The sequence below is a fragment of the Physella acuta genome, unplaced genomic scaffold, assembly GCF_028476545.2.
Source record: "Physella acuta isolate Inbredline_101_S28 unplaced genomic scaffold, ASM2847654v3 ptg000362l, whole genome shotgun sequence".
NCBI classification, from domain to species: Eukaryota; Metazoa; Mollusca; class Gastropoda; family Physidae; genus Physella; species Physella acuta.
The window spans coordinates 438,669-455,839 of NW_026731881.1; the positions used below are offsets into that span (position 1 = coordinate 438,669).

Consider the following 17,171-nt stretch of genomic DNA (forward strand, 5'->3'; position numbering starts at 1 on the left):
CCTCTCACACACAACTAAAACAACCTCTCTCACACAACCTCTCTCACACCTCTCTTACACAACCTCTCTCACACAACCTCTCTCACACCTCTAACACAACCTCTCACACAACCTCTTACACACAACTAAAACAACCTCTCTCACACAACCTCTCTCACACCTCTCTCACACCTCTCACACCTCTCACACAACCTCTCACACAACCTCTCACACAACCTCTCACACACAACTAAAACAACCTCTCTCACACAGCCTCTCTCACACCTCTCTCACACCTCTCACACCTCTCACACAACCTCTCACACAACCTCTCACACAACCTCTCACACACAACTAAAACAACCTCTCTCACACAACCTCTCTCACACCTCTCTCACACCTCTTACACCTCTCACACAACCTCTCACACAACCTCTCACACAACCTCTCACACAACCTCTCACACAACCTCTCTCACACAACCTCTCACACACCTCTCTCACACCTCTCACACCTCTCACACAACCTCTCACAAACCTCTCTCACACCTCTCACACCTCTCACACAACCTCTCACACAACCTCTCACACAACCTCTCACACAACCTCTCACACACAACTAAAACAACCTCTCTCACACAACCTCTCTCACACCTCTCTCACACCTCTCACACCTCTCACACCTCTCACACAACCTCTCACACAACATCTCACACAACCTCTCACACACAACTAAAACAACCTCTCTCACACAACCTCTCACACAACCCTTCACACAACCTCTCACACAACCTCTCACACAACCTCTCTCACACAACCTCTCACACACCTCTCTCACACCTCTCACACCTCTCACACAACCTCTCACACAACCTCTTACACAACCTCTCACACAACCTCTCACACAACCTCTTACACAACCTCTCTCACACAACCTCTCACACACCTCTCTCACACCTCTCACACCTCTCACACAACCTCTCACACAACCTCTCACACAACCTCTCACACAACCTCTCACACACAACTAAAACAACCTCTCTCACACAACCTCTCTCACACCTCTCTCACACCTCTCACACCTCTCACACAACCTCTCACACAACCTCTCACACAACCTCTCACACAACCTCTCACACAACCTCTCTCACACAACCTCTCACACAACCTCTCACACAACCTCTCACACAACCTCTCTCACACCTCTCTCACATCTCTCACACCTCTCACACAACCTCTCACACCTCTCACACAACCTCTCACACAAGCTCTCACACAACCTCTCACACAACCTCTCACACAACCTCTCTCACACAACCTCTCACACACCTCTCTCACACCTCTCACACCTCTCACACAACCTCTCACACAACCTCTCACACAACCTCTCACACAACCTCTCACACAACCTCTCTCACACAACCTCTCTCACACAACCTCTCACACAACCTTTCTCACACAACCTCTCACACAACCTCTCACACAACCTCTCTCACAACCTCTCACACAACCTCTCACACACCTCTCTCACACCTCTCACACCTCTCACACAACCTCTCACACAACCTCTCACACAACCTCTCTCACACCTCTCTCACATCTCTCACACCTCTCACACAACCTCTCCCACCTCTCACACAACCTCTCACACAACCTCTCTCACACAACCTCTCTCACGCCTCTCTCACACCTCTCACACCTCTCACACAACCTCTCACACCTCTCACACAACCTCTCACACAACCTCTCTCACACAACCTCTCACACAACCTCTCACACAACCTCTCACACAACCTCTCACACAACATCTCTCACACCTCTCTCACATCTCTCACACCTCTCACACAACCTCTCACACCTCTCACACAACCTCTCACACAACCTCTCACACAACCTCTCACACAACCTCTCACACAACCTCTCTCACACAACCTCTCACACACCTCTCTCACACCTCTCACACCTCTCACACAACCTCTCACACAACCTCTCACACAACCTCTCACACAACCTCTCACACAACCTCTCTCACACAACCTCTCTCACACAACCTCTCACACAACCTCTCACACAACCTCTCTCACAACCTCTCACACAACCTCTCACACACCTCTCTCACACCTCTCACACCTCTCACACAACCTCTCACACAACCTCTCACACAACCTCTCTCACACCTCTCTCACATCTCTCACACCTCTCACACAACCTCTCACACCTCTCACACAACCTCTCACACAACCTCTCACACAACCTCTAACACACAACTAAAACAACCTCTCTCACACAACCTCTCACACCTCTCACACAACCTCTCACAACTCTCACACAACCTCTCTCACACAACCTCTCACACAACCTCTCACAGAACCTCTCACACAACCTCTCACACAACCTCTCTCACACGTCTCTCACACAACCTCTCACACCTCTCACAAAACCTCTCACACCTCTCACACAACCTCTCACACCTCGCACACAACCTCTCACACAACCTCTCTCACACGTCTCTCACACAACCTCTCTCACACGTCTCTCACACCTCTCACACAACCTCTCACACAACCTCTCACACAACCTCTCACACAACCTCTCTCACACCTCTCTCACACAACCTCTCTCACACAACCTCTCACACAACCTCTCACAGAACCTCTCACACAACCTCTCACACACCTCTCTCACAACCTCTCACACAACCTCTCACAGAACCTCTCACACAATCTCTCACACAACCTCTCACACAACCTCTCACAGAACCTCTCACACAATCTCTCACACACCTCTCTCACAACCTCTCACACAACCTCTCACAGAACCTCTCACACAATCTCTCACACAACCTCTCACACAACCTCTCACACAACCTCTCACATACAACTGAAACGACCTTTCTCACACACAACTAAAACAACCTCTCTCACACAACCTCTCTCACACAACCTCTCACACAACCTCTCACACACAACTAAAACAACCTCTCTCACACAACCTCTCTCACACCTCTCTTACACAACCTCTCTCACACAACCTCTCTCACACCTCTAACACAACCTCTCACACAACCTCTTACACACAACTAAAACAACCTCTCTCACACAACCTCTCTCACACCTCTCTCACACCTCTCACACCTCTCACACAACCTCTCACACAACCTCTCACACAACCTCTCACACACAACTAAAACAACCTCTCTCACACAGCCTCTCTCACACCTCTCTCACACCTCTCACACCTCTCACACAACCTCTCACACAACCTCTCACACAACCTCTCACACACAACTAAAACAACCTCTCTCACACAACCTCTCTCACACCTCTCTCACACCTCTTACACCTCTCACACAACCTCTCACACAACCTCTCACACAACCTCTCACACAACCTCTCACACAACCTCTCTCACACAACCTCTCACACACCTCTCTCACACCTCTCACACCTCTCACACAACCTCTCACAAACCTCTCTCACACCTCTCACACCTCTCACACAACCTCTCACACAACCTCTCACACAACCTCTCACACAACCTCTCACACACAACTAAAACAACCTCTCTCACACAACCTCTCTCACACCTCTCTCACACCTCTCACACCTCTCACACCTCTCACACAACCTCTCACACAACATCTCACACAACCTCTCACACACAACTAAAACAACCTCTCTCACACAACCTCTCACACAACCCTTCACACAACCTCTCACACAACCTCTCACACAACCTCTCTCACACAACCTCTCACACACCTCTCTCACACCTCTCACACCTCTCACACAACCTCTCACACAACCTCTTACACAACCTCTCACACAACCTCTCACACAACCTCTTACACAACCTCTCTCACACAACCTCTCACACACCTCTCTCACACCTCTCACACCTCTCACACAACCTCTCACACAACCTCTCACACAACCTCTCACACAACCTCTCACACACAACTAAAACAACCTCTCTCACACAACCTCTCTCACACCTCTCTCACACCTCTCACACCTCTCACACAACCTCTCACACAACCTCTCACACAACCTCTCACACAACCTCTCACACAACCTCTCTCACACAACCTCTCACACAACCTCTCACACAACCTCTCACACAACCTCTCACACAACCTCTCTCCCACCTCTCTCACATCTCTCACACCTCTCACACAACCTCTCACACCTCTCACACAACCTCTCACACAAGCTCTCACACAACCTCTCACACAACCTCTCACACAACCTCTCTCACACAACCTCTCACACACCTCTCTCACACCTCTCACACCTCTCACACAACCTCTCACACAACCTCTCACACAACCTTTCACACAACCTCTCACACAACCTCTCTCACACAACCTCTCTCACACAACCTCTCACACAACCTTTCTCACACAACCTCTCACACAACCTCTCACACAACCTCTCTCACAACCTCTCACACAACCTCTCACACACCTCTCTCACACCTCTCACACCTCTCACACAACCTCTCACACAACCTCTCACACAACCTCTCTCACACCTCTCTCACATCTCTCACACCTCTCACACAACCTCTCCCACCTCTCACACAACCTCTCACACAACCTCTCTCACACAACCTCTCTCACGCCTCTCTCACACCTCTCACACCTCTCACACAACCTCTCACACCTCTCACACAACCTCTCACACAACCTCTCTCACACAACCTCTCACACAACCTCTCACACAACCTCTCACACAACCTCTCACACAACATCTCTCACACCTCTCTCACATCTCTCACACCTCTCACACAACCTCTCACACCTCTCACACAACCTCTCACACAACCTCTCACACAACCTCTCACACAACCTCTCACACAACCTCTCTCACACAACCTCTCACACACCTCTCTCACACCTCTCACACCTCTCACACAACCTCTCACACAACCTCTCACACAACCTCTCACACAACCTCTCACACAACCTCTCTCACACAACCTCTCTCACACAACCTCTCACACAACCTCTCACACAACCTCTCTCACAACCTCTCACACAACCTCTCACACACCTCTCTCACACCTCTCACACCTCTCACACAACCTCTCACACAACCTCTCACACAACCTCTCTCACACCTCTCTCACATCTCTCACACCTCTCACACAACCTCTCACACCTCTCACACAACCTCTCACACAACCTCTCTCACACAACCTCTCTCACACCTCTCTCACACCTCTCACACCTCTCACACAACCTCTCACACCTCTCACACAACCTCTCACACAACCTCTCTCACACAACCTCTCACACAACCTCTCATACAACCTCTCACACAACCTCTCACATCTCTCACACAACCTCTCACACAACCTCTCACACAACCTCTCACACAACCTCTCTCACACATCCTCTCTCACACAACCTCTCACACAACCTCTCACACAACCTCTCACACAACCTCTCACACCTCTCACACAACCTCTCACACAACCTCTCACACAACCTCTCACACAACCTCTCTCACACAACCTCTCACACCTCGCACACAACCTCTCACACAACCTCTCACATCTCTCACACAACCTCTCACACAACCTCTCACACAACCTCTTACACAACCTCTCTCACACATCCTCTCTCACACAACCTCTCACACAACCTCTCACACAACCTCTCACACAACCTCTCACACCTCTCACACAACCTCTCACACCTCTCACACAACCTCTCACACAACCTCTCTCACACAACCTCTCACACAACCTCTCACACAACCTCTCACACAACCTCTCACACCTCTCACACAACCTCTCACACAACCTCTCACACAACCTCTCACACAACCTCTCACACAACCTCTCACACAACCTCTCACACAACCTCTCTCACACAACCTCTCACACAACCTCTCACACCTCTCACACAACCTCTCACACAACCTCTCACACAACCTCTCACACAACCTTTCACACAACCTCTCTCACACAACCTCTCTCACACAACCTCTCACACAACCTCTCACACAACCTCTCACACAACCTCTCACACCTCTCACACAACCTCTCACACAACCTCTCACACAACCTCTCACACAACCTCTCACACAACCTCTCACACAACCTCTCACACAACCTCTCTCACACAACCTCTCTCACACAACCTCTCACACAACCTCTCACACCTCTCACACAACCTCTCACACAACCTCTCACACAACCTCTCACACAACCTCTCACACAACCTCTCACACAACCTCTCACACAACCTCTCACACAACCTCTCACACAACCTCTCACACAACCTCTCACACAACCTCTCACACAACCTCTCACACAACCTCTCTCACACAACCTCTCACACAACCTCTCTCACACAACCTCTCACACAACCTCTCACACAACCTCTCACACAACCTCTCACACAACCTCACACAACCTCTCTCACACAACCTCTCACACAACCTCTCCCCACAGGCCCACACACCTGGGCTAAAGAGTTCCCCGAGGCAGGTGGCCCCCGCCAGAGTCCTGTGGACATTGACCCTGGTCAAGCCAAGTTTGACGAGACCCTGGCCAACAACCCGCTGGTCATCAACTACAAGACAGAGAGGAACCTCAGTGTCGAGAACAATGGCCACTCATACAAGGCCAACATCAACGAGGAGTCCAGTAAGTGACCAGCTTAATGTCGACCGTCAAATCTGAGGCCATCCTCTAATGGCCATCCTCTAATGGCCATCCTCTCATGGCCATCCTCTCATGGCCGTCTCTGTTGTCTACAGTTAGTCAATGTCTTGTCTTGTGTAACATTTAAAAAAATATTGTTGTCAACTTTGTGTCTATGTATTGACTTATTGACTTGTCAACTTTATGACGAACTATCATACTCTCTTAACATTCGTATGTGTATTTACGTATGTAAGTTGGTGGGTATGTGCATGTGTGTATGTTTTAATGTATTTAATAAAATGAAGAATACATCTCAAGTAAATATAGTACTACTGCCATAGCACCAAATGTTAAACTTGGCCATAGCACCAAATGCCACACACGGTCAAAGCACCAAATGCCACACATGGCCAAAGCACCAAATGCCACACATGGCCAAAGCACCAAATGCCACACATGGCCAAAGCACCAAATGCCACACATGGCCAAAGCACCAAATGCTAACCTTGGCCAAAGCACCAAATGCTAACCTTGGCCAAAGCACCAAATGCTACACATGGCCAAAGCACCAAATGCCACACACGGCCAAAGCACCAAATGCCACACATGGCCAAAGCACCAAATGCCACACATGGCCAAAGCACCAAATGCTAACCTTGGCCAAAGCACCAAATGCTAACCTTGGCCAAAGCACCAAATGCTACACATGGCCAAAGCACCAAATGCCAGTGCCCCTACATTTAGACAGTCAGACACTGCCTACATCACTGCAGTGAGCAGCTCAAGTATTTTTATTAGTGAAATCCCTAAGGCCGAATTGACCAATCAGAAAAGGTTTTATTGATCAGCGCGAGACTCTTGAAATAAATCCAATTCGAGGCTTTCATCCACTCATGTGACGTCACCCTTGTCCTCAGCTATCAGCGGTGGCCCCCTGGGGAGCGGCAAGTACCGTCTGGTCCAGTTCCACTTCCACTGGGGCCGGGACGACAAGTGCGGCAGCGAGCACACGTACAAGGGCAAGATGTACCCGTCTGAGGTGAGTACTTGTGGTTGTCATGGCAACACCAGCTCACAACATGTTTCCGCTTGACTGCATGAGTTGCATGCGATGCTACGTCAATGCTTTTACCATTTCACTAACGTCTCAATCAGAATACCAACTTCGGTACAGTTGCTTTGATCATTTAGTTGAGGTCGATAAGTCCATTAGCGTCTTGACTTACTTCAACGCACACAAATTACAGTCGATGGGAAGTAATCCAGTAATATCACAGGTGAACAGTTTAATAAGAGTTGTCTAACTTTTTTTCTTTCCCAGCTCCATCTTGTTCATTACAACGCCGAGAAATACAGTTCATTCAATGAGGCTGTAACACAACCTGATGGCCTAGCTGTCCTTGGGGTTTTTATAAAGGTCAGTAAGTGGTCAGCTAGTGGTCAGCTAATGGACAGTTAGTGGGTAGTTAGTGGTCAGCTAGTGGTCAGCTAGTGGACAGTTAGTGGTCAGCTAGTGGTCAGCTAGTGGTCAGTTAGTGGACAATTAGTGGATAGATAGTGGTCAGTTAGTGGTCAGTTAGTGGTCAGCTAGTGGTCAGTTAGTGGTCAGCTAGTGGTCAGTTAGTGGGTAGCTAGTGGTCAGTTAGTGGACAGTTAGTGGTCAGTCAGTGGTCAGTTAGTGGTCAGCTAGTGGTCAGTTATTGGGTAGCTAATGGTCAGTTAGTGGGTAGCTAGTGGTCAGTTAGTGGTCAGTTAGTGGTCAGCTAGTGGTCATTTAGTGGGTAGCTAATGGTCAGTTCGTGGGTAGTTAGTGGTCAGTTAGTGGTCAGTTAGTGGACAGTTAGTGGGTAGCTAGTGGTCAGTTAGTGGGTAGTTAGTGGTCAGTTAGTGGTCAGTTAGTGGTCAGTAAGTGGGTAGCTAATGGTCAGTTAGTGGGTAGTTAGTTGTCAGCTAGTGGTCAGTTAGTGGACAGTTAGTGGGTAGCTAGTGGTCAGTTAGTGGGTAGCTAGTGGTCAGTTAGTGGGTAGCTAATGGTTAGCTAGTGGGTAGTTAGTGGTCAGCTAGTGGTAAGTTAGTGGTCAGCTAGTGGTCAGTTAGTGGTCAGCTAGTGGTCAGCTAGTGGGTAGCTAGTGGTCAGCTAGTGGTCAGTTAGTGGACAGTTAGTGGGTAGCTAATGGTCAGTTAGTGGGTAGCTAATGGTTAGCTAGTGGGTAGTTAGTGGTCAGCTAGTGGTCAGTTAGTGGTCAGCTAGTGGTCAGTTAGTGGTCAGCTAGTGGTCAGCTAGTGGGTAGCTAGTGGTCAGCTAGTGGTCAGTTAGTGGACAGTTAGTGGGTAGCTAATGGTTAGCTAGTGGGTAGTAAGTGGTCAGCTAGTGGTCAGTTAGTGGTCAGTTAGTGGTCAGCTAGTGGTCAGTTAGTGGTCAGCTAGTGGTCAGTTAGTGGTCAGCTAATGGTCAGTAAGTGGGTAGCTAGTGGTCAGCTAGTGGACAGTTAGTGGGTAGCTAATGGTCAGTTAGTGGGTAACGAATGGTCAGTTAGTGGTCAGTTAGTGGTCAGCTAGTGGTCAGTTAGTGGTCAGCTAGTGGTCAGTAAGTGGGTAGCTAGTGTTCAGCTAGTGGTCAGCTAGTGATCAGCTAATGGCTAGATAGTGGTCAGTTAGTGGGTAGCTAGCGGTTAGCTAATGGTCAGCTAGTGGTCAGTTAGTGGGTAGCTAGTTGTTAGCTAGTGATTAGCTAGTGATTAGCTAATGGTTAGCTAGTGGTACGCTAGTGGTCAGTTAGTGGTCAGTTAGTGGTCAGCTAGCGGTTAGCTAGTGGTCAGCTAGTGGTCAGTTAGTAGGTAGCTAATGGTAAGCTAGTGGGTAGCTAGTGGTCAGTTAGTGGTCAGCTAGTGGTCAGTTAGTGGGTAGCTAGTGGTCAGCTAGTAGGTAGCTATTTGTCAGCTATTGATTAGCTAGTGATTAGCTAGTGGTTAGCTAGTGGTTAGCTAGTGGTTAGCTAGTGGTCAGTTAGTAGTCAGTTAGTGGTCAGCTAGTGGTTAGCTAGTGGTCAGCTAGTTGGTAGCTAGTGGTCAGCTAGTGTTTAGCTAGTGATTAGCTAGTGGTTAGCTAGTGGTTAGCTAGTGGTCAGCTAGTGGTCAGTTAGTGGGTAGCTAGTGGTCAGTTAGTTGGTAGCTAGTGGTCAGCTAGTGGTTAGCTAGTGATTAGCTAGTGGTCAGCTAGTGGTTAGCTAGTTGTTAGCTAGTGGTCAGCTAGTAGTCAGTTAGTGGTCAGCTAGTGGTCAGCTATTGACCAGCTAATGGTTAGCTAGTGGTCAGTTAGTGGTTAGCTACCCTCTGTCTAAAAACTGACCAATGTCTTCTATCTATAAACTGACCAGTCCTTTCTGTCTATAAACTGACCAGTCCCTTCTATCTATAAACTGACCAGTACCTTCTATCTATAAACTGACCAGTACCTTCTGTCTATAAACTGACCAGTATCTTCTGTCTATAAACTGACCAGTCCCATCTGTCTATAAACTGACCAGTCCCTTCCGTCTATAAACTGACCAATGTCTTCTGTCTATAAACTGACCATTACCTGCTGTCTATAAACTGACCAGTACCTTCTGTCTATAAACTGACCATTACTTTCTGTCTATAAACTGACCATTACCTTCTGTCTATAAACTGACCAGTACCTTCTGTCTAAAAACTGACCAATGTCTTCTGTCTATAAACTGACCATTACTTTCTGTCTATAAAGTGACCATTACTTTCTGTCTATAAACTGACCATTACCTTATGTCTATAAACTGACCAGTACCTTCTGTCTAAAAACTGACCAATGTCTTCTGTCTATAAACTGACTAGTACCTTCTGTCTATAAACTGACCATTACCTTCTGTGACTCTGTCTATAAACTGACCATTACCTTCCGTCTATAAACTGACCAGCCCCTTCTGTCTATAAACTGACCAGTTCCTTCTGTCTATAAACTGGCCATTACCTTCTGTCTATAAACTGACCAGTCCCTTCTGTCTATAAACTGACCAGTCCCTTCTGTCTATAAACTGACAAGTCCCTTCTGTCTAGAAACTGACCAGTAACTTCTGTCTAGAAACTGACCAGTATCTTCTGTCCGTAGGTCGGCACAGTTGACCACGAAGCTTTCAAGATTCTCTCAGACAACGCCACGAGGGTCAAGTGTAAATCTTTTAAAACTGATACAGGCGCGGACTTTGACCCCTCAACTCTTCTGCCAGGTCAGTAGGTCAGGTCATTAGCAGGTCAGTAGGTCAGGTCATTAGCAGGTCAGTAGGTCAGTGTGGCCTACACGTTGAAACTTTTGCCGCGCTTTTTCAAATGATGGCTCATGATGTCAGCAATAGTCACCCTATGTCAGAAGATGTCCCTTAAAAACCTGTTTTAACGGTGACAGGACAAATGATCTCAGACAAAATATCTCAGACAAAATATCTCACGGACAAATCATCTCACGGACAAAAAATACCAAAATATATCTAGACAAATGATACCACGGACAATTGATCTCAGACAAAATATCCCAGACAAAATATCTCACACCTAAATTTTAATAGTGTGTTGGGTGATTTTAGTTGATCTGAACAATTTTTATTAACTGTCGTATGGTTTTGTTTAATAAGTTTTATATTGTTTATAGGCCCATATGATAATTGTAAGAAATGTTTGCCATATAAATTTATCATATTGCACTTTTAAAATTGTATATTGCATTTTAAAATTAGGATTATTACTATAGAAGATTAAAGAAATTGTTCGTAGGCGGGCTTGCCAAACATGAGAGAATCCAACCATGTCAGGTGGACGAAACTAGATCAAAGAGGATGAAATAACAATAGAGAAACACCTTCGTATCAAGGTGGCAGCCCGCTTTGATGGTAGAGACATGCCTTAATTAAGGGAAAGACATCCGCCTTCCATGAACAATACAACTAATAGCTAAATTCAATAGTTATGCGTCGGTCACACCTTAGTTATCAGGCGACTAATGCTTATTTAAGACAAACAGCGGTCATCGCGGAGTTAGAACATGTCGAGCAAGAGTTCACACAATACATGATCACATAGTATGGGAGAGGTGTGATCAAAACGATGTACTGTCAGCAAAGAAACGTAAACGTTATGTTTGTGTTGATCATGCAATAAAAACAATAATTTTACGTTACGAACCTAGAGACCCATTAACATTTTTGAAGATATTTCGCATGTTTTAAACATTATTGTTGTATAGCTACCGTTACTTTGTTTCATACATTATCATTTATCATACCTTTCAGGCTAAATGAGAAAGTTTGTTTTAATTTTTATTTTTTCAAATCAAAGGCCATTACAAAGATTAAGTTTAATAAATCTTTTGATGGCTTGTTAAGTTTAACAAATTAATTTTATTCACAATTATGATGCGTAAAGAAAGTAAACAAAACCATATTGACAGTCAATTTAAAAAAAGTTCAAATGAACTAAAATCATTGTACATACTATCAACATTTTGCTGTGAGATATTTTGTCTGAGATATTTTGTCTGAAATCATTTGTCCATGATATCATTAGTCCTGATATATTTTGTCCTGGTATCTTTTGTCCTTGAGATCATTTGTCCTGAGATCATTTGTCCTGAGATCATTTGTCCTGAGATCATTTGTCCGTGAGATATTTTGTCTGAGATATTTTGTCTGAGATCATTTGTCCTGAGATCATTTGTCATGGAACCGTTTTAACCTTTACAGACAGCATCAGCAACTACTGGACATACGAGGGATCGCTGACCACGCCCCCCTGCTGTGAGAGTGTCCAGTGGATTGTCCTGCAACAGCCTATCTCTGTCTCACCTGAACAGGTAGCTTGTTTTACCGTCCACTTTGTTTTACCGTCCACTTTGTTTTACCGTCCACTTTGTTTTACCGTCCATTTTGTTTTACCGTCCACTTTGTTTTACCGTCCACTTTGTTTTACCGTCCACTTTGTTTTACCGTCCAATTTGTTTTACCGTCCACTTTGTTTTACCGTCCACTTTGTTTTACCCTCCACTTTGTTTTACCGTCCACTTTGTTTTACCGTCCACTCTGTTTTACCGTCCATTTTGTTTTACCGTCCACTTTGTTTTACCGTCCACTTTGTTTTACCGTCCATTTTGTTTTACCGTCCACTTTGTTTTACCGTCCACTTTGTTTTACCGTCCACTTTGTTTTACCGTCCACTTTGTTTTACCGTCCACTTTGTTTTACCCTCCACTTTGTTTTACCCTCCACTTTGTTTTACCGTCCATTTTGTTGTACCGTCCACTTTGTTTACCGTCCACTTTGTTTTACCGTCCATATTGTTTTACCGTCCATTTTGTTTTACCGTCCAAATGTTTTACCGTCCATAATGTTTTACCGTCCATATTATTTTACCGTCCACTTTGTTTTACCGTCCATTTTATCTTTCTTAACACCGACCACTTTGTCTTTCTTAAACTTCCACTGTGTCTTTCCCCTCCCCCCTCCACTCTCGCCTGAGCAGGATTTGAACCCAGCTTTGTGTCCCCAGATCCGCGCCTTCAGGAATCTGTGCTGTGATGAGAACGGCTCTAAAAGGATCTTGGACAACTTCCGGCCCCCACTTCCACTGGGTGCCAGAGAACTTCGAGCCTCGTTCCAGTAACTTGTGGGATGTGGGGACTGTGCGTGTATGTGTATGGTTGTATGTGTAAGGAGTGTTTGGCTATCCGTCTGTAGAGAGTGTGCTTTTATGTGTGTGATTGTATGTGTGTGATTGTATGTGTGTGATTGTATGTGTGTGCTTGTATGTGTGTGCTTGTATGTGTGTGGCTGCGGGTCTGACCGACCTCTGGGTCAAGGTCAAGAGAACAAGGAGCATCAGCTACAGCTTGTCTTTCAAACGTTGAATGAAATAGTTCTCTCACCTTGACCTTGGCATCAAGCTAGTTTGTGAGTTCACGAGAATAAACGAGAGTTTGTCTGATGTTGTTGCCTGGTCTGTATGTTGACATCTGGTGATGTATGTTGACATCTGGTGATGTATGTTGACATCTGGTGATGTATGTTGATGTTTAACTTATTTTAACCTGGATATAATTTTAATTTTTTATTTTTTTTACTTTTATGTCATTTAGATGACACTCAATGTCATGTGTCAGATCACGTGACACCTATTGTCATGTGTCAGACTATGTGACTTGAACAGCCAATCAGAGCAGTTTAAAAAAAGATTTTTATATTCTTGTATAACATGGAGTTTGTTAAAACCTTGGAGAATGTGCTTGCATACATCGTTGTAGTTTCATGTAGAACTAATTCAATTATGCAATTTTTAATTAGTTTTGTGACATGACATTTTTCTTGAGATTTTACAACAAGATCATTGTCACGTCATGTATATGTGTCGTCTTTACTCATTTAGCAAAACAATTTCAATCGTTGGATATTGTACATCTAAGAATTTTGTTGTGATTGTAATAACTAATTATTTAATTTTTACACATGTAAATGTACAATATATATATATATATATATATATATATATATATATATATATATATATATATATATATATATATATATATATATATAATATATGCTTATATGCGGAGTTATAGAAAAACATTTTCTTTCTATTGCCTCCCTTTGGTGTTGGAATATCGGAATGATGACGTTGTACTGAAACATTTTACTAACGTGTGGTTTTTACCTCCCTTGTTGAATGCCAAATCTATTTTTAGAGTTGACCCACCATACTGTGATTACATGAATGTTGCTAACCAGACCCCACCCCTCCACCCCCATCCACTGCTAATGGTCAGGTAGCTGACGAGCTTAGGTCGAGGAATCCATGCTTGACCCAGCAGAATTTTGTTTAACCAAGTGTTTTCCAACGTTTCTGTGATGACGTCATATACCTTGATTAAGAGACTTAATGTCTTGACGGAGAAATTGTCATGACTTATGTTACCTGACTTAAGAGAAATGTCAAATAATTTGTTGATTGAAGCATAATTCGTTCCATTAGTTAGAACTATCTATACAATTTGTCTTAGATAACTCTTTCATTCCTAGAATTTTTTTAATTAGATATTAAACAAGAGTTTTTTTACATGCAATAACGGTGTATTGTTTTTACATTTGTTTTTACATTTGTTTTTACATTTGTTTTTCATGTCTCTGCATCAGTGATTCTCTGATTCAACTAATTAGCCAAATGACATTGACATGTGACATTGACGTCTGTCTTAATCCTGCCTTCTGTCTACATCGAAACGGTCGAGCGGAATTTCGGGCTTTTCTTACTGACAGATTCGTTTCAAAGTTGGCATGTGGGTCAAGACTTGAAGACAATACAATCTGACAATATTTAATATTTCTCCTTGTTAGTGCATTGTTACATAAAAGCTTGCTTTTACAAGCTTTTATTTTATTCACTTCCTCTGTCGTCAGTCGTCAGTCTGTCTAGATCGAAACGCCGGAGCGAAATTGCAGGTCCTTCTACTTGACAGATACGGCTCGTAATTGGCACGTGGGTCAAGACATGAAGACAATGCATCATTAAATTTGACTTAATTGTGTGCCTAATTAGTTTTTTAAGAATTAATTAAAATTTTGACCAAATTAGTAGGCATTTCAATCCAATCACACCACACGCGTCACCACGTTCAATAGGCGCGCAATGGTTTTTAGTTATAAAACTCTATTGTAAATAAAAACAATAAAAAAGTACTAAACAAATTTCATAAAAAACGTTTTGATAACACGCTTTTATGTACTAATGCACTAAAAAGTAGAAAATAAATTATAGACTACTATTTAAATTACTATAAAGAAAAGCGTGGGTCTCTTCTTAAACATTAGTAAGGGTATCCAAAAGATAGTAAAGTAACCCTCGCTTTTCTTTATAGTAATTTAAATAGTAGGCTATAATTTATTTTCTACTTTTTAATGCATTGTACATAAACGCTAGTTATTAAAACGTTTTTTATGAATTTTTTTTTTCAGTATACTCGTGGTTCCGCAAATCTTGGAGTATTAAATTAACCCATTTCCCATTTCCCATTAAGCCAAAATTTGCACAGTGGTGGGGATTGGATGACAATGAAAGAATATCTAATTTTTAGCGCAATTTCCATACTGGGGGATTGCGATTATTAACTCGTCATTTCTGGATGGATGTATGGATGGATGTGTGTCCGCAGCTTTAAGTCGTCTTTAAGTCGTATCTCCTCCTCAACGAAGCAATATCGAGCACTAGTTCCAAAAGCAAATATGTTAAGCAAGTTCCGAGGATGAACATAGGCCAAAAAAATTCCCGGAATCCCTTCCTGGATTTCCCGGAAAAGCCAAATAACCTCGAAAAAAATGCATTTTTTGGCCCATATCTCGGCAACCAGACCACTTAGCGACTTGAAACATTTACCAATCGATTCCTGCCATAATTTAGAACAATATTGCCGAAGAAAGTTTTCAAAAATGTCCTTTCGTTCGGTCACAAAAAATTAATTAAGAATTTTTAAACTGAGCATCGTGTAGGCCTAGGATGATTTAATGCAAAGCGCTGAGGTTCGAAAGGATTTTACCATAGCGAATGAGCGGAGGTTCGAAAGGATTTTTACGTAGGTCTGTGAATTCTAAAAAATTAATTAAGGAAATTGCGCTTAAATTGTCACTAGACTTTTTATTAACTTGTTTAATCTAATAAAAGGATTTTATTAGTTATATTTTATGATTTAAACATTATTATATATATATATTTTTTTCAAATGACTAAATAAAAGGGGAGTTAACAAGATAAAATACTAGCGATCTCTCGATCAGAGGGTCTTCAAATGTGAAGAGTTGTCACGGCTGGCTGATTTCGTTCTTAGCGTCAACAAACGAAGTAGATATGGGCAGATAACTCAATTCTGGAGATCTACTATTTTAAGTCGTAGCCTATGTAGCGTCAACTTCATTTGGAACTGATGACAAAAAATTGGAAAAGAATTCAAACGTAGCCTACATTTCACTTAAGGAATAAGGCTTTCTTTTTATTCACAAATCACGCAATATCAAAAAATGAAGAAATGTACTAAAAAGTTTAGGTGTGTGTGGGGTGTCTAGGTGTGTATGGGTGTTTAGGTGTGTGTGGGGTGTCTAGGTGTGTATGGGTGTTTAGGTGTGTGTGGGGTTTCGTCTAGGTATCTAATATGGGTGTGAGGTGTTTAGGTGTTTGTCTGTGTGGGTGTTTAGGTGTGTATGGGTCTGTGGGGGGGGGGGGGGGGGGGACATCTAGGTGTATGTAGGGTGTATGGGGTGTCTGTGTGTATATGGGGGGCTGTAGGTTCTAAGTGTCTATGTGGGTATATGTGGGGTGTCTAGGTTTGTGTAGGTGGTATCAATGTGTATGTGGGGTTGACTTGGTGTGTGTGTGTGGGTGGTAAGTAGGTGTGTTTGGGGGTGATTGTGTGTGGGGGGGTGTCTAGTTTAACGGAGTTAGATATCAAAAAGGGACTTAATTCTGCTCATAAAATCAAAGATTGGCTCCT

At 44.0% G+C, this 17,171-nt stretch overlaps 1 protein-coding gene across 5 annotated transcripts in view; it reads left to right on the forward strand.

Moving 5' to 3' along the window:
- The window catches only part of LOC131941430 (carbonic anhydrase), a 63,204-nt gene extending 48,454 nt beyond the window's left edge, over nucleotides 1-14,750 (forward strand). For all 5 annotated transcript variants that reach the window (XM_059300677.1, XM_059300678.1, XM_059300675.1 and 2 more), the window contains 6 exons: nucleotides 6,441-6,635; nucleotides 7,553-7,674; nucleotides 7,957-8,052; nucleotides 10,761-10,878; nucleotides 12,385-12,494; nucleotides 13,187-14,750. In XM_059300677.1, coding sequence (XP_059156660.1) covers nucleotides 6,441-6,635; nucleotides 7,553-7,674; nucleotides 7,957-8,052; nucleotides 10,761-10,878; nucleotides 12,385-12,494; nucleotides 13,187-13,300 — 755 coding nt within the window. In that variant the 3' untranslated portion in view covers nucleotides 13,301-14,750. The remainder of the gene's footprint in view (nucleotides 1-6,440; nucleotides 6,636-7,552; nucleotides 7,675-7,956; nucleotides 8,053-10,760; nucleotides 10,879-12,384; nucleotides 12,495-13,186) is intronic.
- The last annotated feature ends 2,421 nt before the right edge of the window (nucleotides 14,751-17,171 follow it).